The sequence below is a fragment of the Chelonoidis abingdonii genome, chromosome 1, assembly GCF_003597395.2.
Source record: "Chelonoidis abingdonii isolate Lonesome George chromosome 1, CheloAbing_2.0, whole genome shotgun sequence".
Taxonomy (NCBI): Eukaryota; Metazoa; Chordata; order Testudines; family Testudinidae; genus Chelonoidis; species Chelonoidis abingdonii.
Window position 1 is genome coordinate 221,626,270 of NC_133769.1, and position 27,046 is coordinate 221,653,315.

General features: G+C 41.3%; 1 protein-coding gene across 1 annotated transcript in view; it reads right to left on the bottom strand.

Moving 5' to 3' along the window:
* Window positions 1-27,046, bottom strand: part of IL1RAPL1 (interleukin 1 receptor accessory protein like 1) — a 1,180,373-nt gene that overhangs the window by 249,594 nt on the left and 903,733 nt on the right. The window contains exon 6 of the mRNA XM_075059862.1: window positions 13,772-13,846. Within this exon, the coding sequence (XP_074915963.1) occupies window positions 13,772-13,846 (75 nt within the window). The remainder of the gene's footprint in view (window positions 1-13,771; window positions 13,847-27,046) is intronic.

Sequence of the window (27,046 nt, forward strand, 5' to 3'; positions counted from 1 at the left end):
GGAAGGTGATTAGGAACAGTCAACATGGATTCACTAAGGGCAAGTCATGCCTGACCAACCTGATTGTCTTCTAGTATGAGATAACTGGCTCTGTGGCTATGGGGGAAGTGGTGGACGTGACATACTTTGACTTTAGCATAGCTTTTGATACAGTCTCCCACAGTATTCTTGCAAGCAAGTTAAAGAAGTATGGATGAGATAAATTGACTATAAGGTGGATAGAAAGCTGGCTAGATTGTTGGGCTCAGTGGGTAGCGATCAATGGCATGATGTCTAGTTGGCTGCCGGTATCAAGCAAAGTGCCTGAGGGGTTGGTTTTGGGGCCGGTTTTGTTCAACATCTTCATTAATGATCTGGATGATGGGATGGAGCACACCCTCAGCAAGTTCGTGGATGACACAAAGCTGAGGGATGAGGTAGATATGCTGGAGGGTAGGAATAGGGTCCAGCATGACCTGGACAAATTGGAGGATTGGGCCAAAAGAAATCTGATGAGGTTCAACAAGAAAAAGTGCAGAGACCTGCACTTAGGACGGAACAACCCCAGGCATGGCTACAGGCTGGGGACTGACTGGCTAAGCAGCAGCTCAACTGAAAAGGATCTGCAGATTACAGTGATGAGAAGCTGGATATCAGTCAACAGTGTGCCCTTGTTGCCAAGAAGGCTAACGGCATACTCGGCTGCATTGCCAGCAGATCGACGGAAGTGATTATTCCCCTCTATTCGGTACTGGTAAGGCCACATCCAGAGTATTGTGTCAGGTGTTGGATTATAGAAAGGATGTGGACACATTGGAGAGAATCTGGTGGACAGCAATGAAAATGATTAGTGGGCTGGAGTACATGACTTATGAGGAGAGGCTGAGGGGACTGGGGTTATTTAGTCTGCAGAAGAGAAAAGTGAGGGAGAGAGGATAGTTCAGTGGTTTGAGTATTGGCCTGCTAAACCCAGAGTTGTGAGTTTAATCCTTGAGGGGGCCATTTAGGGATCTGGGGCAAAAATCTGCACTGGAATGGGTTACCTAGGGAGGTGGTAGAGTCTCCATCCTTAGAGGTTTTTAAGGCCCTGTTTGAAAAGCCCTGGCTGGGATGTTTAGTTGGGGTTGGTCTTGCTTTGAGTAGGGAATTGGACTAGATGACCTCCTCAGGTGTCTTCCAACCCAAATCTTTTATGATTCTATACTCTGACTTCCATTAGAATTACAAATCAGGTTCAAGATCTCAGTCCTTATCTTCAAAGCATTCCATGACCTGAGCCCTGGATATCTGAGAGTATGTCTACACAAACTGCGGCAGTGAGCCTCCCAGCCTGGGTTGACAGGCTCAGAATAGCAAGACTTACACTAGTGCTCTAAAAACAGCTGTATACAGAGAGCTTTGAAGTTGCAGTTCAGGCTGGAACTCAGGCTCTGAAGCCTAGGGAGGATCAGGGGCTTCAGAACCCAAACTCCAGCCCAAGCTGCAATGTCAAAGCACTGTCTACACAGCTATTTTTAGAGTGCTAGAATCATACTTGTTAGCCCTAATCTGTGAACCCAGGCTGGGAGGATCATTCCCATAGGATGTGTAGACGTGTAAAAGGCCATCTAAAGCTCCATGATGAAGACTGTGGTCAACAATTAACACTCCTCTGACACAATGGAACTCTCAACAATAAGAGTAAAGCTTGTATGTGCAGGGGACACATCTCTCTCTGGGGAAAGTTCAAGATAGTGGAATGAAGGTCCCCAGAAAATAAGGACCATCACAAAGCTCACCACCTTCCATTCCATTTCTTTGACTTTGCCCTCTCTTACATAAACACACAGCAATAGCTATATTTTTATTAAAAAAATAAAAGACACACTACCAAAAGAAGACACTCCACTGCACATGCTCCTCCCCCTGGAGAGAACATGAGAATAAACAACACACGACAGATGTGTAGTCATATAGCTTAATGCACGATTAGAAGGTGCTCAGATATCAAAGCGATGAGAGCAGTACGAAAACCTGAACAGAATAGAATAGAATACTCATTGTACCCTAAGCTAGACTTTGAACTGTTATCTTTAGTTGCTGATGTGTTACCACGTGCATCAATGTACCACTGGTACATAAATTATTTGAAGTTTACCCTGGGCAGCCAACTCACACCTATTCCTAGTACATTTCATTTCCTTCAGTATAATCTAAAACAAATTTAGACTTGGGCCCTGATCCTGCAAACACTTTCACACATCAGTCACTTTTTTCAGCAGAGTAGCCCCATTAACTTGACTACTCATGTGAGCAGAGTCACTTGTGTGTGTAAGTGTTCGCCAAGTCAGACACTCAAGAAAGCATTGAGAGACTGAAAATTATACACTGGATATGGAATCAAGGATACAAGATCAATATTGTAACATTCGCCATCACCCATGAAGCAAAGTAGATTGTGGTTGCTCCATTTGTAAATTCCCTCCTCTTTAATAGCATAGCATTTCTGCATTCTGTGATGGAATGCCTTCTGGGGACAGAGGTCCTCTAATTGTGACTTCACTGGGATGAAATGCAGCGGTTGAAGGAAACTAGGAAAAGGCAGAATTACAAAACCCCTCTGCTTAAATAGTTTAAATTATACCAGATTTATAAGTATCTTTAGTATCAATTCCTAAAGGAATCATAAAATTAGTGCTGAGAAGTTGGTTCTTCTGTCATTTTTAATGAGGAGAAATGCACTATGCATACTTTAAAGAGCCCCGTGGAAAAAAAAAAAATCAAACCCTGATGCATTATTCAAAAATACAAACATTTTTTAATTCAAATGAAGCATCTAGAAAAAGATGTGAAAGGACTAAACCATTTGATTTTTCAATTTCCATATGCCACCTTTTTGGTCACAATGTTAGATGGGGTTAGTTTGATTTTTTGGGGGTCTCTCTATACATTTTTTCTAAATTATCTTTAATTTGGCTTAATTAAAGCATAGTTTTGAGTATTTGCTGTAGTGAGTATGAATTTCCTGCATAGTGAACTCCCGCTTGATATATATTCCCTGCTAAGTAAGACTTTTCCCAGTTCTCCTTTATACAAACATTTTCAAAGATTTTACAGATTAGTTACTCTAATGAGTGTGCAACAATTTCTGCATACAGTGTGTTGCTATTTAAACAAATTAATTGATACACTTATAGTCCAAAAAAGTGAAATAAACACGAGGAACCAGTGCTAATATCCCACACAAGGTTCTATGAATATGGAAGTCCTGAATTAAGGGTCAAATCCTAGTCTCATTGATTTCTCTCACCCTCCCACATCTCCGCAGTAGTGGAGTGTTTCCTTTGAGCTCAATGGGGTGAGGATTTCACCTTAGTGGCATTATGTTGCATTTAGGTTCTTGTATGTGCAGTCTGCATTAATGAGAATTTTAAGCAATAACACTCAAGTCACACCTATTTTTTCCTGCATGAAGCCATGAAAAAAATGGAACTCCTCATCTGATTTCATCATCACTCCTCAGAGAAAAGGGGGGAAAATAAAGAGAAAAAACAGTGAAGTCTTTAAAAAAATCCTTTTGCTTTGAACACTCTAAGGCATTACTGAATAGATTCAAGCTACAAAACACTCCAATGATAATAGATATTCAGATTCAAGATCTGGACTTGAGCTGCTGTAAAGATAAGGCAATTTGGATTCTGCTCTCCTCAGGTCTAACCCATAGTTCAGGGGTCCTGAAAGCCACAGCTTTGGTTCAGACTCACCTAACATTACATAGATAATGGATGATTTTTTTAAAACATTATATTTACATTCACAACTACAATTAGCACGACTGCAATGCTATAATAAAGCTACTCTACACGTCATAGAATGAACAACGGTCAAGATCTCTCCCTGAATCAAGTAGCGTTATGTAAAGTCAAGTGAAATTAATGTACCTTTTTGGCTTGGAAGTACCTAAAATACTGAAAAGCAGATAACCAAAACTGGATAATTGGTGAACTGGGCACTCACAGTGTTAAGTATCTGTACTATAAACACTTTAAATTTTCATAAAGTATTATAAAAGCAAAGAACCAAAGCACAAATCCTATGAAACTATAAAACTTGTGTTCATAATATGAAATGTTTTATGTAAGTTAGCAAATTTAAATAATTTTAAGTAAACAAAGCTTTTAAAAATATCAGTATTACAGTTTGCCCAGCTACCAAAATTTATCCTGTAGAAGAAAACTGTAAATGGACGCCTCAGGAACATTTTAATTACATTTAGCTCCAAACAAACTTTTCACTAAAATAGCAAAATTCAAAAATGTGAAAACTGGCCACGTACTAAATATTAGCACCATTTAAATTCCCATAGCTGCAGATGGATTTTTCAACATGAAACCCTTTTGTATATATAGCAATCCTAATAGTAGTACAAAGCACCTAACAGATACAAAAGCATGTTCAACTACAGAATCTTGTAGTTTGTAAAATCACTCCAAATTTGAACTTCACAAACAGATGCTAATCTCAACTCTCCAGTGCTGGCAAGTGGTTATTGTTGAACAATTGGAGAGCAGACTTCTCCTAAGGAAAAAGCAAGAATTGCTTGTACTTTCACTGATAGCCAAAATAAACTATTTAGGTCAGTTTTACATGTGGAGATTAATGTTGTTCACAGGAGACCTTTAACTCCAGTGCAGGATATTATAGACTAAATTAATAGTGACTCGTCATTAATCAGAAATATTTGGGACCCAAAACTTAACTTTGATTCTTAGATTTCTTGGTTAACACATTCCTTTAAGGTTTTACGCCGTATTTTTATGCAACATTATTAATGATGATGATTCTTATTGTAATTTTATTGTAATGCATCTAGATGTTTCAACACTAGACATTTGTCCTGATGAAGTATCCAGATATAATTCAGAAACACTCAATGTAGCTTCAAGCCAAAAACCAAGGCAAAATGATTACAGAACAATCATGTTCCTGATGTTTGGAATTTACAAGATTATGGGCTTTATTAGTACCATTTTAAAGGATGTCAATCATGTACAGTATGTGCCTACTTCTAAATTGCATTAAATATTATATGGCATTCTATATTTTATTAGGGTTTTGCTTTTGATCATTTGCTATATGCTGCAGTCTCCAACCAAAAAAATCTTGCAAAAGGTTTTCTGCATCTGATTGTGTTTCACTATGCTGATAAGAGATAGCAGAGTTTTGTATTATGCAAGTAAACTTCAGACAAGAATCCAGACTTCTGGATGCTTAACCAAACCAAACTCAAATTTGAAACCTTTTGAGGTTCATTCACTAACAGCAGAAATCACAGGCTTCTCTACCCTTCTCTCCATTCAAAATTGTGTGGGAATTATTGACCTTTATGAAGATTAAGGTGTTGATCTTGATAAGAAATCATTTAGCAGTCTGAAGTAGGAAGTTGCAGTACATTCAGGCTGTACTATTTATGACTAACAAAGGATTAAATTTACACCAATGGAGAGAGCTTGCTCAGACCCCTATGAACCACATATTAAAGCATGAAAAGAATCACCCATGATGAATTAAAAAAAATAGTTTATTCCTCCCAGCAGGTTAAGATTCCAAGGAAAAACACTTTATTAAAGTGAGGTTAATGTTGGAAAGATCAGATCAGTATGAATACATTTATAGAAACTCAAACATTAGAAAGTATAAGGAGTACTTGTGGCACCTTAGAGACTTACAAATTTATTTGAGCATAAGCTTTTGTGGGCTAAACACCACTTCATCGGACGCATGCAGTGGAAAATACAGTAGGAAGATACATATACACAGAGAACATGAACAAATGGGTGTTGCCATACTAACTATAACAAAAGTAATCAATTAAGTGGGCTATTATCAGCAGGAGAAAAAAAATTGAAGTGATAATAAAGATGGCTGATTTCCAACAGTTGACAAGAAGGTGTGAGTAACAGTCGGGGGAAAATAGCATGGGAAAATAGTTTTTACTTTGTGTAATGACCCACCCACTCCCAGTCTTTATTCAAGCCTAATTTAATGGTGTCCAGTTTGTAAATTAATTCCAATTCCGCAGTTTCTAGTGGTATAGTGAAGCATACCATTTTAGGGTATAACTAGAATTAGGTGGTTGAGGGACCGGGGAAGGATAATTTAGCTCACTAACTCACTCTGACCTATCTTTTAGTATATAGGCTTGTTTGTCAGCCTGAGATAGAATTTTCGGTTTGATCTTTTGATACGCTTATTTCTTATGCTAATATGTGTGAACAAAGACAACGTGCATGTTGCTTCTGCCTAGTCAGATGGATTTGTTAGTACAACGGGAACAGATAAGGGATAGAGCAGTTAAATTGTTACAGGGCATAGTGAGAGTGTCTGAGTGTAATGAAGTGGGAATGTTCTTAATGTTTTCTCTGAATACTGGGTGGGTGCCTGTGACACAGTACGGAGTGGGGAGTATTGACCTGGGAAGTTTGGAGGCGAGTTTTACTGGGACTGTCTGCATTGGGGATAGGAAACTTTCCTTGAGGGAAGATTCCTGAGCTTGTAACATGAGAACCCAGGAGTGGGGGGTGGAGATCAGGTGACCTCCTGGCCCCAAAAAGAGACAAAGGCAGAGAAGGGGCTGGAGAGTTTCAGTTTTGGGACTGGCTGGGAGAATGGAAGGGAGGTCAGATAGACCTCCTGGCCTCCCCTGGCCCCTGTTTATGCCTACAAGCTCTGGTTTGGACTGTGTTCCTGTCGTCTAATAAACCTTCTGTTCTACTGTCTGGCTGAGTGTCATGGTGAATTGCAGGAAGCTTGGGGTGCAGGGCCTTGTCTCCCCCAAATTCCGTGACACTGAGCACACGTTAAGATTGTCTCAACCTCTATCTCAAGGCAAGATCAAGCAACCAGTCAGGAAGAGCAAGGGGGGATTGGGGAGGAAACGGTATAAAACACTAAATGACCAAAGGAATGCATGTCCTTGACTTTAGCACAACCTCACTCCTCACCCCTCCCATGGGATATGAAAGGGATGGGACTGTGGGCGTGCATTGCAGGTATATTTGGGCCTACTAAGAAGGAGGAGGTAGAAATGAGAATGGGGGGGGGGGAATGGGGAACTGGGACACAGGCAAGGCTCTGTGGTGTCAGAGCTGGGAATGAGGTTATGGGGTAAATGCTCTGCGGCATCAGATCTGGGAACAAAACACAGGGAAACAGACTCTGCTGGCATGTAGAGCTATGGATATGCTTGTTTGGAACTAACCCCAGTAAACATTACATTGCCTACACTTCGGACTTCTGGTCTTCAGCTTTCTGTCTGTGTGACAAGAATCAGGGAAGGGGGTGAAGGGAAAGCCTTTTCACACTACTTATGATCTTTGTCTTAATGTAGATGCAGGTTACCATCTATTACCTCTACTTAGCTGGTTAAGACTTACCTTAGTTTACGCTGCAACCTGACAAGTGCTCAAGCGTAAAGATGTTTGGGTCTACAAATAGCCTGTGAAATACTCTTAACTCCTAATTCTGTACTCCTGTACAGAGCCTTAGTGATTCCAATCTCCCATATTCATTTTTGTTCCCTTTTCAACTATTTTGTTAAAGGTGTTACTGCCGTGTCAAGGATATTTCATGAGATCTTTAAGAAGATCAAACCCTATGTCTCACACTTCGAATGGCCACTGCATTTCTACGCAAGTGGAGTGTCAAAAATGGTAATACAGATTTTGAAAATTAGATTTTTTGTCTTTCCTGTTGACTGTATTTGACAATAAAAAAGTTGGAGTTAGCACAACCACTGTGCAATCAAGAGTAAATTATTGTAGTTTCTGTAATTACTGCTTAAATTAAATACTATTTTAAGGTGGGGAAAAGGTATTTCTGAGATTCTGATTTTCTCAGGGTATAAGGTAGTTTGAATATCTTCAACATTCATTTCCATATTTCCAAACTGTCTCCCATTTTTTCTGTTTTAATTATAGGAATTTGTTCTAAAACTAACTCTGATGAACAGTACATAAATATGCTAAAACCTGCTATTATTGTAAATATTAATAATAATATACATATTATAATAATATTCAGAAATAAAAGGCTAATTGCTGGTGCTTCCTGTTCACAGATACCCAGTGCAAGTAATCATGCAATAAGTGGACCGTTTCCCTGATGCAACAAAATTGGAAGTGGGTTAGGAGACGGGATCTCCTAAAGGAGGTGAGGAATGGGACTGTGGCTTCTAAAGTTTGTAGAGTGTGGAGACAATACTCTCTTCCCCTATCTGGTGGAACAGATAGGAGGGATGACCTTTTCCAGATGAGTTATTGCCAGATAGTTTCCAGATGTGCTATTAATAAAGTTGTGATCTAGTTAAATCATATTCCTGATGTCTTGCCTTTCTTTCTGTGGTGTCCAGGCCAAAGGTAGCTGATAGTGCATGCTCAATGTGCCTGAGAGGAGTTAGGGTTGCCCAGTGACTGGTTCTCTACCGTAACATCATGTTGAAAAGGGATCCTGGCCGTTCCAGTCAGCATTGCTGACCAGACTGTTAAAAGTCTGGTGGTGGTGCAGAGGGGCTAAGGCAGACTACTTGCCTGCTGTGACTCTGCACAGCTCCCGGAAGCAGTGACATGTTCCCTCTCCAGCTCCTACTCATAGGGTCATCCAGGGGGCTCTGCAGGCTGGCCCCACCAAAAGCACTGACTCTGCAGCTCCCATTGGTCAGGAACTGGAGCCAGATGGGGTAGCACGCAGAACCGCCTGCCTGCACCTCTGCTTAGGAGCCGGGGATGGGATATGCCGCTGCTTCCGGGAGCTGCCTGATATAAGTACCACCTAAAGCTTGCACTTCTGACCCCTCTTCCATACCCCAACCCCTGCTCCAGCTCTGATCCCCCTCCCACCTACAAACCTCTCATCCTCAGTCCCCACCCCAGAGTGTGCACCCCCAGCCAGATCTCTCACACACCCCTGCACTCCAGCCTCCTGCCCGAACCCAGATCCCCCTCCCACACTCTGAATCTATCAGCCCCAACGCAGAGCCCCCTCCCCTATCATCAAATCCCTCATCCCTGTCCCCACATCAGAGCCCCTCCTGCACCCTGAACCCCTCATTTCTGGCCCCACCCCAGAATGTGCTCCCCCAGCTCAGAGCCCATACCCCCTACCACACGCCAATTCTGAGTCCCCTCCCATACTCTGAACCCTCGGCTTCACCCCTGAACTCTGATCCCCCTCCTGCACCCTCGTCCCTGGCCCTACCCCCAGAGCCTGCACCCCCAGGAGCCTCTCACTTCCCAACCCACTGCCTCAGCCTGAAGCCCCCTCCCACACCCTGAACTCCTCATTTCTGGTTCCATCCCAGAGACAAAACTCCCAGCTGGAGCCTTTACCTCTTCCCGCACCCCAACCCCTTGAGCCAGCCTGGTGAAAATGAGCAAGTGAGTGAGGGTGGGGAGAGCGAGTGACAGGGTGGAGGATGGAGTGAGTGGGGGAAAGGCCTCAGAAAAGGGGTGGGGCCTCAGGGGAGGGGCAGGAGAGGGGTGGGGCAAGAGTGTTCAATTTTATGTGAGTAGAAAGTTGGCAACCCTAAGAGGAGTTCATACTAACGGCAGAGAGTGCTGCTAGCATTGAACCACTATGAAAATAAGCACCTTTAAAAATTGCTTCAGTTTTAATAATGCTAGGTGTTAAATAATAAAAGGTAGCTTTTAATTATATATTAAAATGATGATGATTTTTTTCCTTTAACAGCATTGTTATGTCATTCAGGTGCATTGCATGAAAATCGTTTTCATTCATTTTAATTGAGTACTAGAACAGAGGCATTTTTTATTTATGTATTTATTTATATAATTTCTGATTAGACTAGTTAAGACGTACTTTTCTCATTAACAAGACCAATTTCTGTGGAAGATTTAATAAAATACATTGTGATGTAAATGGACCATTAATCTCCTTCCACTGAAGCTTGACCTTTGGGAATTCTTTACATCTCTCTTTTAGAAACAATACGTTAGAAACAGTGTTAGCATCTTTTTGGGTGTTTTAAAAGAAAAGAAAAAAGCCCCAATTCATCATTAATTCAGTTTTATAGGAAAAAACTACTTTTTAGACCAACAAGGGAGAATATACTGTTGGGCTATAGAAGCAATTTTTACTGATGGACTAATCAAGAGATTAGTTCAGATAAAGAAGAAAAATGTGGCTTCTTACTCAAACAGTTATCTGAAATGTTTTGGTCATTCAGAGAGTGCTGGAAATCATTCCAGAACAGGCTATTTCATCATTTTTTTTGACTATTTCCTGCTTTCAATTTCTCTGACAATACTACAAGTATAGCATTTTTTTCTGCAGAATTTTGGCAATTGAACATACAGTTCTGGATAAGACCACCAAATTGATAACATGGCAGAAAAACAACAACAACAACAAGGAAAAAAATAAATAACTTTTTCTGTTTCAGTTAATTTTTTATTCAAAATTGTGGCTGAAGTTTCAATCTATTTTTATGAGCTGCTTTGCCAATCCTCAACAAATTGTCTACTGTGAACACATCTGTTCTGCACTGTTCCACAGAAGAGCATTATATTTAGAATAAAACCAGGCATTACAGGGACACCTGTTTATTTAAAGAATAAGAGAGAAAAAGAAAAGACAATTATTTTAAAATGCCCCCTAATATTGTAAGCTATTATTGACAGAGGAACAGTTAAACTTTGGATCTGAGTCTTATAGTAGACTTTCAATTTAGCATGCCTGAATTATTTGGGATAGAAATCAGTGTATGACAACATTAAAAGTCATCTGAAATGTTAAAAATATCCACTGTAATCTGAAATCCTAGGATTTTGTTTGTATAACAGATAATTTCAGTGAATTCAGGAAGTTTTGAGCTGACAAGACTGTTTGGGAAATCAGTTCTGATTTCTTAGAGGTATGTGGGATTTTATCTGAGGGTGAGGGTGTCGTCTAAGAATTTTAATTAAATAATGCAGTCTCAAAAGCCTAATATGATTTTAATAGACAAATTAATATTCACTTTCCTGTTATTCTAAAACACAATAATAATGATACAAAATTATCTATTTAAAAAGCACCTCTCCCACTTAAAAGTACTCAGGGTGCTGAACAATAATCATAAAAGCTATTTCCAATTAACTAATAAAAAGAATATGCCAAATTCCATAAAACTACAAATATTTGGGTAAACAAAAAACAATATGAACAGAACCATAGAACAGCAACCATGATAGTAATTTAAAAAGTGAAGAGAGAAGAAATGAAACAGATTTTAGGAGAAATGAAGTTCCATACCATAGCGGCTACCACAACCAAAGCGCCACTGCTTACTGACGTTCAGGGGCAATGGCAGAATCCTTTAAGCACAAGGTGGTATGTGAGCACAAAAACCCAGCAGGTGAGGGCTCAAGGAGGAGGTCTTGAATACAACCAGGGCCAGTCCCATTCAGAACTTTTAAAAACCAAATCAAAGACTAATTTAAACTGAATTCACCATTAATATGCAACCAATGTAAAGAACACAAAAGCGAGCTGAATATAATCATAGTAGCTCAAATCCATGAGGTATTGTGCAGCTGCATTCTCAACAAGGTGCAAGTAGAAGATTAGTCGTGCTGATAAATCCAGCATAGCGGGAATTACAAATGCCTGACTCATATAAATTGGAAGAAGGAATATTTTCACATGGACAGTCTAAAAAATAATGTTTTTGCTTCCCAACCTTTACAGTTGCCTCTAAAAACATCTCACCCATCTTTTTCTTTAAGTGAAAGAAAACCAACCACTATCTATGCTTCTCCTAAAACGGCCTGTAGCTCTACAATATTAATTTCAACTGGGTTTCTCAGCATGGGAAGAGACTGTGACATTCAGACTTGAATGTCAGCTGTTTCAATCTCTCTGTGATACCGGAGTCAAATGGATAAGTGGCAGAATTTTTAAGGCCGGAATCCTGCCAATGCGTAATGTATTACTTAATTTTAAACATTGTGAATCATCTCCCTGAAGTCAATGAGACTAGTCATGTGATTTAAGTCAAACAATGCTAAACTTTAGCAGGATAAGGATCTTCGGTTATTTAACACAGTTTCAGTCTCACCATTGCACCCTTACTGCATTCACATGCTTTTTGTATAGATGCTTAAGTAATTAATTAATATAGTTCCTGGAGGCTGGTTAGACAAAACAAGCCATTATCACTTAATTCATGGTCACTCCTCTCAATTTGTATGTGGAATTGACATTTTCAAGTTAATCCTTTCACTTTTATCCACAACTATTTAGTCTTTTGAAAAATCCCTTTTCCATAACCAGGCACTTCGCAAATTATTCATTCTATTTCTTAGAACTTTGAGAAATCAAAGATATGATTAATCCTAAAAATCAGAGACAAAAAGCCACTAGCTAGCCATTAATAATTACACTCTTTTTTAATTAATCTCATCAATATAGTACATTTAGGAAAGAGAGTGACAAAAAGCAAAAAAAAAAAATCAATTTTCCCCCCAATGATATTTCTAAAAGCAACATTAGTCAGGAAGGCTGTTTTGCAGAGTTATTTTGGACTATACTCCCCTGGCTTTTCATGGGACTGAGAGAAGAACCATACACGATATCATATAATCATGGGTACTTAAGTGACATTATGCATGAAAGCAATGCTTCCAGAAATCAGTACTTCAAGGAATTACATTACAACTGTAGGGGTGCGTCAGCATGTATTTCAACACCTTAAAGTCCCTTAACCAGCAATTCCCAATATCACCATTTTTACGTTTATTAAAATGAAGGGACATTAAATACTGCTAGTGTCAGGCATAGCATGGACAAGCACAGTACAAAGCTCTCTGCCAATGAACTTCAGTCCTAATTTGCAAGACTTTTACTTTTTCTATTTTAGATGTCTCCTCAACAGTATCTCCTTAACATTATTCGGTGCTGCCTTTTTTTTTTTTTTATTTTGGTCAACAAATGTCTGCCACTTATCCAGGCTAAACCACCAAACGCAATTCCATTTGTGTCCACAGATGAAATGCTAGAACATCTGTCAACCCATTAGACAACTTGTTTGCCTTTAGAAACCACCCATCATAATTCTAAACTGCATGTTATATCTCAAGACCCACACTGGTCAGACTGAGAAAAGGAGAAAGATGCTCACTCCACTGATGAATTCCTCTACATTGTCCTGGGTAAGATACTTCATTCCAAACCCTCTTAAATAGTGGTATATTAGAACAACTGGACACTTTTATATTAATTTCTCACTGTCTGTTGGCTGATTTGTGGGCATCACAAGTATTTATAATTACAAAATGTCATTGTGGATTTATAGTTAAACCCCAAAGCAAAAGAAGTCTTGTAGAAGAATTAGATTAAAGTGCAATAAACTCTTCACTTATAATTTTACACTGAATCTTAATTACTCACTGAATCATAAATATGTATATTAGATAAACATGTTGTAAAAGGAAAAGTACTTATATATGATTTAAATCCCTGTGACTCAGAGATCAATATTAGGATGATACACCAAACTCAACTAACATTGTCCATACATTGAGAATCCTGTAATACACATGTTATAAGTGTTCATTAACCAATTATTATTATTCATAATAATAATATTCTTATGGCAATTGTGCAACACATTTTTTATTGAACCCAGGCATAGTGGTGGCAAAACACTAATGTTCTTTCATGTCTTTCATGTAAACTTTAATATCATCATCAACCATTAACACAAAGGATGACATCAGCACAATTTACTGAACAGCATGACATGATTGCTACTTACCTAGCTGGGTCTCCTGAATCATCAGCTTACTTTCCAAAGGGTGCAAAAGCTTTGGTGGTTTATCTGTTAGTGGTGCTAGGGGAAAAAAAAGCATACAAACATAATTATTCTGAATATTAAATGTTATACAATAGTGTTTGATTTTTACCTATGCCAGCTAAGATCCCTCAATTTGTGTGCATTTTTAATTAATGTACTTCCAGATGTTATGATAGGTACGTTGTTTTCTAACTGTAAAATAAATACATCATTTATAAATAGCATTTTTCATACTCAAGGTACTATTTAGAGCTTGTCATAAATTTTTCTGACCAAAAATATTTGTCTTTTTCAAACTTTTCACAGACATTTATCAACATTATAGACATTTTCTGTTTTTCAGAAAAAATCCATGACAATTTTATAGATGTTTAATAATTATTTTAATGAAAATTGTGTGTGAGAACGTATTTGTTTACTGAAACCACAATTTTCAGTAAGCAAAGATGTTTGATAATGATTTTCAACACAATTTTGACAAAAATGTCAATTAGAACATTAATAAAAAGATCAATGACACTTTTAAGCAAAGTCAGAAAATGAGTCAGTTCTTGAAATCTGTGAAATGAAAATAGTTTACAAGTGTCAAGATTGTCCACAAAAGTGTTCTTCCATTTTTAGTCTCCCCCAGTACTACCTTAGAGCAGTTAGACTTATATTTAGGCAGTAAGGTCTGATTCTGTAAGTTTCTATAAATCTCTTCCAAGGTGCTGTATGAGCAAAGTCAGTGAGAGCTGATGGTTTTTGGCACCTGGTACAAAGGTGCTTTTCAACTTGCAGGATTGATCCCTAACATACTATCTTCATGTACAGTATTTTCTTTTGACAGAGCTCAAATGTCAAATCATGCAGCTAAACTGATGGTCATGTTATTCAAATTATTCATCTACAGCTTAAATGACAGAATCCACATTAATTATTATTGTTATTGTAAATACGTCTTGCCTTTACTGATCTCTGACCAACAGAAACATCAGTTAAAAATAGAAAAATAGCAAGTGATTTTTTTCCCCAATATCAGCAATATATGTCCAAAGAAAAGCCTTACTTTCACTTTTGTAGTCATCCAGAAATTCTATGTTCCTTTACTTTTTAACCCTAATTTGTATTAGCATCTTTAATAGATATTATGGGCTACCATTGATTTGAAGTACATTTGCATGACTCTATAATCTTTGTTCTATCCAATTTGTCAAAAACACCACTCCTGCCCCCACATCAAGTTGGCACCATGCACATGGATGTGTGTGTTTCCTACTAAATCTGCTAGCTGAACTATGGCAGCAGTATTTTAGTCAATCATTTAGCCGCTTTGCCTTATATGACAAAGTGGGACTGTTCTTAATGTTTCCTCTGAATACTGTGTGAGTGCCTCAGTTTCCCTTATGCATTTCTTAAGTCTCCAGTGTGCATAAATTGCTGACACTTTGTATCCTAGCAACAAATGGCTGGGGCCCTTCCCCCCTTGCAAGGGAATGGCTAAAGGTGAACAAAGAGATCAGATAACCGCCTGGCCCAGAAAAGAGACAAAGGCCAGAAAGGACGGGTTGGGGGGGGTTCAGTTTGGAGCTGGCTGGGGACGGGAAATGAGGGCAGACAGGGTTTTCTGCCTCGCTGGGCCCCAGAATAGACCAGACTGAGGGGTCCAGTTCTCTGTACCTACCAGCTCTGTTTTAGACCATGCTCCTGTCATCTAATAAACCTCTGTTTTACTGGCTGGCTATGAGTCACGTCTGACTGCGAAGCGAAGTGGGGGTGCGTGTAGGACCCCCTGGCATCCCCAGGATCCCTCTTGAGCAGACTCGCTGCGGGAAGTGCACGGAGGGTCATATGCTGAATGCTCTAAGGAGAGACCCAGGAAGGTGAAGACAGTCTGCTCCAAGGGAGAGGAGGCTCCCCAAAGTCCTGAATGGCTTTGTGGGGAGCAGTTCCAGAGCATCACCCAGGGACTCCATGACACCTTCATTATGCTTTTTGGACCTCTCGGATTGAAATATCCATGCCCCTGAAATCCACCATACCAATTTCAACTCTGCAGCAAGTACAAAATTAGTCAGTTAAGGGTGGCTGAACTGAAATGTTTCTCTCCCTCTCCTTTCTCCTCCCCCTCCCATTTCTCTGTCAGGAGCACGAGCCAGTCCGGTTGGATATCTGGAATGCTAACCCAGGCATCACTGTTTAGGCATTGGATCAAAGTCTTTATCTTTAAAAAAATCAAAAGAATTGAAGCTGATTCACAAGCTCACTGTTGTCCCTTCCAACAACAGTACTACTTTTCACAAGTGGATTTTGCACTCACAGGGTTAGACCTCTGAGGCAGCCCATGGTTGTGAAAAGGTTTTAGGCACTTTACTGGAATTCAAATTATTTTTGTATTTGTTGAATATGAATATATTTCTTGACTCTCACTCTCGTGGAAGAGGGGGAAGTGGGTGGTAAGAGAAGGGAATTAAGTTTTTGGGATATGAGTTTTCTTAACTAATAATATTGATTTAAACTACAACGATAGTCATTCACATTTAACATCTCATTAAAGACTCATAAGTCTGTCACCTTTCAGAGAGTGTCCACTCTGTCATTTAAATGTAGATTTGCCATTCAGTCACTCTCAACTCAATGCCCATTTATCAGATAGTGTTTCTTGAGCCATTGTTGTTCTCAATCTCTTTCAATACTCTTCAAAGCAAACAAAGTTCTCTCATACCAACCTAATTTCCTAGTGTAGCAATAACTACTCTGCTCAGGGGTGTAAAAAATGTACACCCCTGATTTCACAGTTAAACTGACTTAACCCCTGATGTAGACAGAGTTAGATTTATGGGACAATTCTCCTTTTGACCTAGCTACTGCCTCAGGGAGTACCTATACTGACAGAAAAAGCCCTCCCATCATCATAGGGTATGGCTACACTGGCAGTTTTGCAGCGCTGGTAGTTACAGCTGTGCTCGTACAGCTGTGTACGGCCAGCGCTGCAGTGTGTCCACACTGACAGCGACCAGCGCTGCAGTGTGTCCACACTTGCACCAGTTGCAGCGCTGTTGTGAGTGGTGCATTGTGGGCAGCTATCCCACAGAGCACCTCGTCCCATTTTGTCGCTGTGGGTTGTGGGAAGGGGACGGAAGGGTGCGGGTCATTCCGCTTCCTGTTCCAACCACCCGTGGTGCATCGCTTCCCTTTTCAGCCGTTTGGTGCCATTGTGAGTCTGTCGCGTGATTTCAGAGAGAAATGGAGCCCGAGCTGCTGAGGACATTGCTGATGAATGTTGCCAGCACATCACGTCTGGCAGTGGAGCTATTCCTTATGCTCCAAAGTGACAGTGAGAGCGATGATGAAATAGATTCGCCTGACGCGCCTGACACTAAATTGCTTGTGGCAGTAACGGACGTGCTCAGCACCGTGGAACGCCGCCTTTGGGCTCGGGAAACAAGCACTGAGTGGTGGGATCACATCGTCCTGCAAGTCTGGGATGACGAGCAGTGGCTGCAGAACTTTAGGATGAGAAAAGCCACTTTCATGGGACTGTGTGCTGAGCTCGCCCAACCCTGCAGCGCAAGGACACGAGACTGAGAGCTGCCCTGTCACTGGAGAAGCGGGTGGCTATTGCAGTCTGGAAGCTGGCAACTCCAGACAGCTACCGATCGGTCGCAAACCAGTTTGGAGTGGGAAAGTCGACCGTTGGAATAGTGGTGATGCAAGTTTGCAGGGCCATTAATCGCATCCTGCTAAGAAGAACCGTGACCCTGGGGAATGTGCAGGAAATTGTGGATGGCTTTGCACAAATGGGTTTCCCTAACTGTGGAGGGGCAATAGATGGACGCATATTCCTATTCTGGCACCCACCCCACCTGGCAACCGAGTACATTAATCGGAAGGGGTATTTCTCTATGGTTCTCCAGGCGCTTGTGGATCACCGTGGGCGTTTCACTGACATTTACACAGGATGGCCTGGAAAGGTGCATGATGCACGCATCTTTCGGAACAGTGGCATGTTCAGGAAGCTGCAAGCAGGGACTTTTTTCCCAGACAGGAAAATCACAGTGGGGACGTCGAAATGCCCATTGTGATCCTTGGAGACCCTGCTTACCCGTTAATGCCTTGGCTCATGAAACCGTATACAGGGAAGCTTGACAGGAGCAAGGACCGGTTCAACTACAGGCTGAGCCGGTGCAGAATGACTGTGGAGTGTGCTTTTGGCCGTTTAAAGGGGAGATGGAGAAGTCTCTACGGGAAGCTAGACGTGGGGGAAAGCAGCATCCCAGCGATTATAACCGCGTGCTGTATCCTCCATAATATTTGTGAAGGGAAGGGTGAAACCTTCAGTGACGAATGGACCTCCGAGGTTCAACGCCTGGAGGCTGAATTTGCACAGCCAGAGAGCAGGGCTACTAGAGAGGCCCAGCACAGTGCTTCAAGGATTAGGGATGCCTTAAAGGAGCACTTTGAGGCTGAAAGCCAACAGTAATGTTGGGTGCCTTCCACAGCAGTTTAGTGCAGTGCCCACAGCAGTTACTTGCAGTGGTTGCAATTATTTGCAGTGCCTATTTTTCACTTGTGGTACAGTATGTTTAACTTTCTGTAATAATAAAAACTGTTTTAAAAGACAATAAATCCTTTATTAAAAATACAGTACATAAAACAGGAAGGGGGGTACGGTGATGAGCAGTACAGTCACAGGTTTGAATATGTTCTTCCTTGAGGGCTCTGCACTGCCTGCTGCACTTGAGGATTAATATGCTGCATGGTGATGGGGGTTGAGTGCATAGGGTAAGGGTCGTAGTTATCAGGGCTGTGAGGTGAACGTATTGGTGTTGGGGCAGGTGGTGGTGGTAAGAACCAGGATGCTGGAGAAGGGTGTTTTGGGGAAACAGTGGGCACAATGGGTTGAGTTTTGGGATGGGGTGAGGCAGCCACGGTAGTGCTCTGCCTGCATGTCTACCATTGACTGCATGAGGTCTGTGTGGCGTTCCATGAGGCTTAGCAGCCGATCTGTGGTTCTCTTGGCAGCTTCCTCCTTTTTAAGGCTCTGTTTCTCCCTCCACTCTTGTAACTTTTTTTTCTGTGGAATACACATTCATTACTGCTTTCAGCATGTCTTCCTTCGTTTTCTTTGGTTTTTTTCTTAAGTTTCGCAGTCTTTCAGAAGTCTGCGCTGGTGGAGCAGTACTCAAGGTCACTTTTAAAAAAAAACACAGAGATAAACTGTTAATACAGAGGCAGCTTGTTTTTTTAAGAGTATTTGTAGCATCATTACACACACTGTGACCATAGCACAGACTGGACGCGGCTGCTGATACAATTGACATGGTGAGTTTCGACACACGCTGCTCACAGGGGAAGGGGGGGTCTGATTGGTTCTGCTACAGGGAAATAACACAGGAAAAGCCATCTTGCATATGCAGCACACCTGGGGAAGGGAGGGGGAGGAATGATTGACTCTGGAAGCCATGGGGTTTCTGTGAGTTGTGGAAAGCTAAGACTCAGCTACAGGAAATAACACAGAGCCATCTTGCACACTTGGCTCACCTGGAAGAGCAGAGGGAACTGGGAAGGGAAGGGGGCGTGGGGCTGCCGGCTTGTCTCTGCAATCCATGGGGTTTCTGTGACTTGGGGAAAGCAGAGAGCAGCTACAGGGAAATAGGCACTGAACCTCCACCCACATCTGCCACAGCAGGTACTCCTCAGAGCCATCTTGCACACGCGGCTCACAGGGGAAGGGGGGGGGGCTGCTTGTCTCTGCAATCCATGGGGTTTCTGTGACTTGGGGAAAGCAAAGAGCAGCTACAGGGAAATAACATGAACCCTCCACCCACATCTGCCACAGCAGGTACTCCTAGAGCATCTTGCACACGCGGCTCACGCCTGGGAAGGGGAAGGGGGGGGCTGCTTGTCTCTGCAATCCATGGGGTTTCTGTGTACTTGGGGAAAGCAAAGAGCAGCTACAGGGAAATCAATGGGCTATTCACATCTAGGCATGCTTGCAGGCAGCCATACCCCCTGCTCCCAAAACCATTTCCATCCTGATATAATAAAAGCTTCTTACCGGAAAACAGGCTCCTCTGCTGGTTCCTCACTACCAAGCCCCGGGGCTGCGAACTGGCTTCCTCAACTCACCCAAACACTGATGAGATCCTGCAGCTCTGGCAGTGCTCCATGCTGGGGCTCGTTTGGGGCATGGAGCATGGTCACTAGATTGTTGATTGATTGATTGCACTCCATGCCTCGCTGAGCAAACAGGAAGTGGATTTTTAAAATTCCCGGGGCATTTAAAGGGCGGATCACCTGAGCCCAGGGCCGTGGAGTGCTAAGTGGTGACCAGAGAGGCTGAAAAGGTATGCTGGGATAAGTCCTAATATCCTGGAGGCCAATAAAAGCGCTGGTGAGTGTCCACACCTGATGACGCAGCGCTGGTCTCGCTACACCCGTAGCGGACCCAGGTGTACAGCCAGCGCTGCAAACAGGGAGTTGCAGCGCTGGCTGAGCTTTTAAGTGTAGACACCTGCTAAGTTGCAGCGCTGTAACCCCCTCACCAGCACTGCAACTAGCAGGTGTAGCCAAGGCCATAGGTAACCTCTTCACTGAAGCACTGCAGCAGCACCACTGCAGAGTTTTAAGTGTAGACAAACCCATAGTAACTGGTAAAGTTAATCTGAGGTCAACAGCATGTGAGTTACAGAACAACAGATCCCATTTCTTTTTTCTTTTTTCTAAACAAGGTGCTACATTACTTCTCTAAGGCCTTGGACCTAAGGTGGCAGGTTTCTGTAAATATCCATAGCTACAGATGATCACTTTTAGCTAACCAGGGATTAGGGGTGTCAGTCTCATAAAACCCTGTCATTGTGTCCAGTTTCATTTATCTAAAGCATCAGGCTTGCTTACAGGAGCTCTAGGGTTATGAGAGAAGATGCTGTCTTAATATATATGTTTTAATATTTATTTAACTTCTATTTAATAATTGTGGCTATTGCTGTTACAAATAAACTGTAGATGATAACTCTGTTGTATGGCCATTTTAAGGTGATACATTCAGCAGCCAAAGTCTGTGGCCAGTCATATTTGAAATTCATCATTTAATGGGGTAATCACAATGCAATAAACTCTTCTGCCTCAATTTTGAGTCAAGTTCCAATTTCTTCATGTTACTCCACCTGGAAATTCCCTATGGCCTAGGGAACCCCATATTACTCAAAACTGAAGCCTCCAGCATCATAACATGCTGGAGATATGAGGGGGTTTATGCCTGGAGCACTCTGCCTTTCAGCTATTCTTGGCTGCAGAGCAGATAATAGGTGGCTGAAGGAAACCACTACAAATTAGAACAGGAAAGGCAAGAAAGTGAAATTTGAGCAACTGTGTATACTTTATTTTAAAATGTTATCAACCAGATTTTCCAAGATAGATTGTGCTCTGCCAGTCCTTTACTTCAGTATGCATTAAGTATGCAGAATTCTCTGAAAATCATGTTCCAAAAGGTAAACATGCCTTTCTGGTAATATTTTTCCATGGATTAAGGTAGAGGTTAGAAGACTGAGATAGCCTCTAACAATTTTTGCAATCCTTGGTGAGTCTGAAAGCTCTATAATGGAGCTATGTGCATCTTAGAAGTTACATTCTATCTGGCTCCAGCCCAGCAATACTACAGTTTACCTAAGGAAAAAGCCCTTGGGAGGGATTCTTAACTGGATGGACAGACTATTCATGAGGCCAAAACATTTGAACAATTTCTATTGTACACCATTTTCTGGCACGTAAACTGATGCAGATATCTCAGATAATTAACCTGATATCACAAAAAATACAATTTGCATAAATCCTGATGCCCAGTCCTCTAACCAAACATTTTCTCCCATGAAACTTCACAAACCAAGTGAAACTCACAAAACCTATATTTTTAATTGGTTTCTAAAGCAGATTAAGCACCTTATTTTCTAATTTATAAAGTTTGCTTCCAAAGAATATCCATCAACTGCTACAAGTTTTTGCACCATATCACTAAATCTTAATAAAATATAAAACACAAAGCATCATTTCTGTATCAGTTTTACAAATAAGACCATTTTTTTCTTTTCTCCCTTTATATTTAATAGATATCCCAAGAGTTATGATAAAGTCATAAGAGATGACACCACTAATTAATGACCTTTAGCAGTAGCTGTAATGTAAAGAAATGTTTTGAATTACAATTAAATTAGAACATACACCAGGAAATTTACTTGGACGGCCCTTTTCTACATGCCTTGAATTGGTATTACAAAGTTAGTTATTTTATGGTAAAAAAACAGTGGCCGAACAGGACTTCACAGCTGTCAATTGTTATCAACATGCTGCACATTATCGTCCCTTGAAACATCTTGGGGGCCAAATTCAGATTTCTCCTTCCCCAAAAGCACAGACTACCCCTACCAACTGAACTATCAGAGAATCTTCATTATGCTTACAGGGATGATTGCACATAGCTGAGCAGTAAGGGCTGCGGTAGTCATTCCACATAGCTTGTGATCGTGTGTTTGAATTAGAGATTTCTCCTGGCATATTGTGGGGCCATGCGGGTGCCCATAGCAGTGCCACTGATCTGGAGATATATATTGTCATCAAATTTGAAATAGTAGTATATGAGTATAAAGGCACAGAGGTCAGCAGCCAGTTGTGCTGTGGCATCATCAGGGATACTGTTCCTGACAGCTTGTATTCCATCTGTGTGTGGGATGTTTGTGTAGAGAGCCTCTACATCCATGGTGGCTAGGATGGTGTTTTCTGGATGTACCAATGCATTGTAGTTTCCTCAGGAAATCAGTGATGTCACGGAGATAGCTGGGAGTGTGGTGGCATAGGTGTCTGAGTAGAGAGTGCCACATATCCAGAAGCAGGTCTCAGTGCGAGTGCCCAGATGCCCGAATGATGGGGTGTCCAGATTTCCGGGGTTTGTGGACTTGGGTAGTAGTTATAGATGCTCCAGATCAGTGGCCTGCTAGGGCCACCCACATACGGCCCACAATATGCCAACTTTTTATGGCTGATCTGAACAAGTGCTTCCGTCAGCTCTCGTCCATTCACGGCCCTTTCTCTACCTAATGTAACAGTTGACTGACATCTTCATTCCTCTGGACCCATGGGAAGGAACTCTCGGAAAAATTCTCACACGATTTCAACTAGCTTCCTACGCCCACGCATCAACCTCAGTCTCTGGACCAATCCTACATGGGACTGTCCATTTCTAGAACACGATGCAAATAAGTGATGGTCACATTACCACACCCATATCGAAAACCTACCGACCACACTGCCTACCGATTCATGCCTCCAGTTCCATCCTGGGCACATCACACGCATCCTTGTCTACAGCCAAGCACTGAGGGTACACGCAATCATGCTTCAAACCCCTCAAGACAGCGAGAAACAATCAACTACAAAATCTCCACCAAGCATCTGCAAAAACTACAATACCCACAGAGGAAATAAGGAAACAAGATCAACAGAGGCCCCGCCGATACGTGTACCCAGAGCCTCCTAGCTGCAAGAGCAAACGCAAACAAGAAACCAACAGGACTCCACTGGCCATCACATAACAGCCCCCAGCTAAACCCTCCAAACGCCTCATCCAGGCGCTCACAATCCATCCTGGACAATGATCCACCACTTTCACAGTCCTTGGGCTGGCGCCAATCCTCGCCCACAGACAAACCTGCCAAGCTGAAACGTATTCCACCAGCAACTGCATCACCGTCACCATAGTAACTCTACTCAGAACCAATCCATGCCAACAAACCTTGGATGCACTCTGCCCACATATCTACACCAGGAACCAATCCATGCAACATCAACCTCGATGCCAAACTCTGCCGCATCCACTCTACACCAGCCGACAATACCAATCAGTCAACATGGACTAACCAGATCAGCCACACCATCACCGGTTAAATTCACCTTCGCAGTCACCAATGTCATACTACGTCCATCATATGTCCAGCAAGCCCCTCTGCTATGTACATCGGCCAAACTGGACAGTCTCTACGGAGAAGATAAGTGGTACACAAAATCAGATATTAGAATGCAATCATACAAAACCTGTAGGAGAGCACTTCAACCTCCCTTGGCCACACTATAGCAGACCTTAAGGTGGCCAGTCCTGCAGCAAAAAAACTTCAGGACCAGACTTCAAAGAGAGAACTGCTGAGCTCAGTTCATCTGCAAATTTGACACCATCAGCTCTGGACTAAACAAAGACTGTGAATGGCTTGCCAACTACAGAACCAGTTTCTCCTCTCTTGGTTTTCACACCTCAGCTGCTAGAACAGGGCCTCATCCTCCCTGATTGAACTAACCTCGTTATCTCTAGCTTGCTTGCTAGCATATATATACCTGCCATTGGAAATTTCCACTACATGCATCTGACAAAGTGGGTATTCACCCACGAAAGCTCATGCTCCAAAACGTCTGTTAGTCTATAAGATGCCACAGGATTCTCAGATATTACTGTGTAGTAACATGCAAAATGTTCATTTACAAAAAATGTTGGCTACTGTAAAAAAGGTAATGTAGTAATACATTTTCTCTCAGTTACAGGAAACTGCAGGAATGTTAATGACATGGGGACCGATCCTACAAACACTCAGGTATGTGCTTAAAACTACTTGTGAATAATACTATTTAAGTCAGTGGGACTACTCATGTGAGTGCAATGAAGCGTGTGTGTTTGCAGGATAGGAACTTAAGTTTAAATCATGCAATGTAATGCAAATTCTCCTTTTGGTTATAAATGCACAACCCCCCTAAATCAAAGGGTAACACTGATAGAACAGAACAGATTTTGGCTTACTGTGTCTGTTTTCTTATATCCTTCAAAAAAAAGAAAATATGTAATCATTGCTTGAGACTAAAACTTAATTTGGATTCCATTTCTCAGTTACAACCGGACTGGTTTTCATGTAGATTCATAGATTCTAAGACTGGAAGGGACCACTGTGCTCATTTAGGCAGACATCTTGAATAGCATAGGCCACTGAACTTCCCCTATATAATTCTGAGAGCATATCTTCCAGGAAAATATCCAATCCTGATTTAAAAATTGTCTCTGATGGACACTTCACCATAATTTGGTAAATTATTCCAATAGTTAATTACTCTCACCATTAAAAATTTGCACCTTACTTCCAAGTCTGAATTTGTCTAGCTTCAACTTCCATCCATTGGATCATGCTATACCTTTCTCTGCTAGACTGAAGAGCCTATTATTAAATATTTGGTTTCCCTGTAGGTAATTATAGACCAGGAATTGACAACATTCAGCCCACGGCCCACCAGTTTGTTTACCTGTCATGTCTGCTGATTCGGCTGATCAGAGTTCCCAGTGGCTGTGATTCCCCTCTTGAGGCCAATGGGGACATTGGAAAGCAGCGGTCAGCACATTCCTTGCCTCCGCCATTTCCCACAGCCCCCATTGGCATGAGATGGTGAACCATGGGCAGTGGGAGCCGCGATTGGCCGAACCCGCAAACACAGAAGGGAAACAAACCGGCCCAGCCCACCAGGGTGCTTATCCTGGCAAGTCGCGTGCCAAAGATTGCCAATCTCTGTTATAGACTGTAATGGAGTCACACGTTAACTTTCTCTTTGGTAAACTAAATAGATTGTGCTTCTTGAGTCTATCACTGTAAGACATGTTTTCTAATCCTTTAATCATCCCCATGAACCCTCTCTAAATTTTCAACATCCTTCTTGAAATGTGGGCACTAGAACTGGACAGTGTTACAGCAGCGGTCATCCATGTAAAATAGAGGTCAAATAACAACTCTACTCCTACACAACATTCCTCTGTTGATGTATCCCAGGATTCCATTAGCTCTTTTGGCCACAGAATCACACTGGGAGCTCACGTTCAGCTATACCTCCACTTCCTAATCTTTTTCAAAGTCTCTGCTTCCCTGGATGCAACCCCCCACCCTGTAAATATGACCTACATTCTTTGTTCTCAGATCTATAATTTATCTTTAGCTATATTAAACACATATTGTTTGCTTGCACTCAGTTTACCATGAGACCCAGAACCCACTGAATCAGTCCTCTTTATTATTTCCCACTTACACAGTTTTTCTGTCATCTGTGAACTTTATCAGTGATGATTTTATGTTTTCTTCTAGTTCATTAATAAAGATATTAAATAGCATAGGGCCAAGAACAAATTCCTGCAGGATCCCCCTGGAAACAGATCATTCAATGGCTATTCCTGGTTTACAGTTACTTTTTGAGACCTGTCAGTTAGCCAGTTTTTAATCTATTTAATGTGTACCATATTAATTATATATCTCTCTAGTTTTTTAAACAAAATGGCATGCAGCACTAAGTCAAATGCTGAACACAAGTCTAAGCATATTAAGTCAACACTATTACCTTTGTCAACCAAACTTGTAATATCAAAAAAGACATCAAATGAGGTTAACAGTATCTGTTTTCCAGAAATGCATGTTGATTTGCATTAATTACATTACTGTCCTTTAGTTCATTATTAATCAAGTCCCATATCAGACACTCCATTATCTTGCCTGAGATCGAGGTCAGGCTGACAGGCCTATAATTACCCACATCACTCCATTTATCCTTTTTAAAAAATGACAAATTAGCTTTCTTCCAGTTTTGTGGAATGTCCCCAGGGCTCTAAGACCTATTGAAAATCAATATTAATGGTCCAACGAGCATCTCAGTCAGCTCTTTTAAATCATTTGGATACAAGTTATCTGGACCTGCTGATTTTAAAGAAGTCTGTCTTTAGTAACTTCTGTTTAGCATCCTCCACAGATACTAGTGGAATGCAAAGAGTATTATCACCACCACAGGATAAGGCTGCATCATCTGTTTCCTCCCAAATACAGAACAGAAAAAAATATTGAACATCTCTTCCTTTTCTGCATTATGATTGATTATTCTATCCTTTCCATCTGAAAAGAACCAATCATTGCCAGGATTATTTTTGTTAAAATATATTTTAAAAACTCCTTCTTATCATCTGCAACTCTGCCAGCCATAGATTTTGCCTAGTATCTCTTGGCTTTCCTTATCAATTTTCTACAATTTTTATTTTCTGATTTATATTCAATCCTATCAATTTCCCCTTTCTTATACATATTATTTTGTACAGCTGCCTTAACTTTTCCTCTAAACCATTATTTTCCCCACCAGCATAGCCTTCTTCCTCAGTTGTAGGATTCTGGCTTTTCGGGTATCTAGTGTTCCTAAATGATT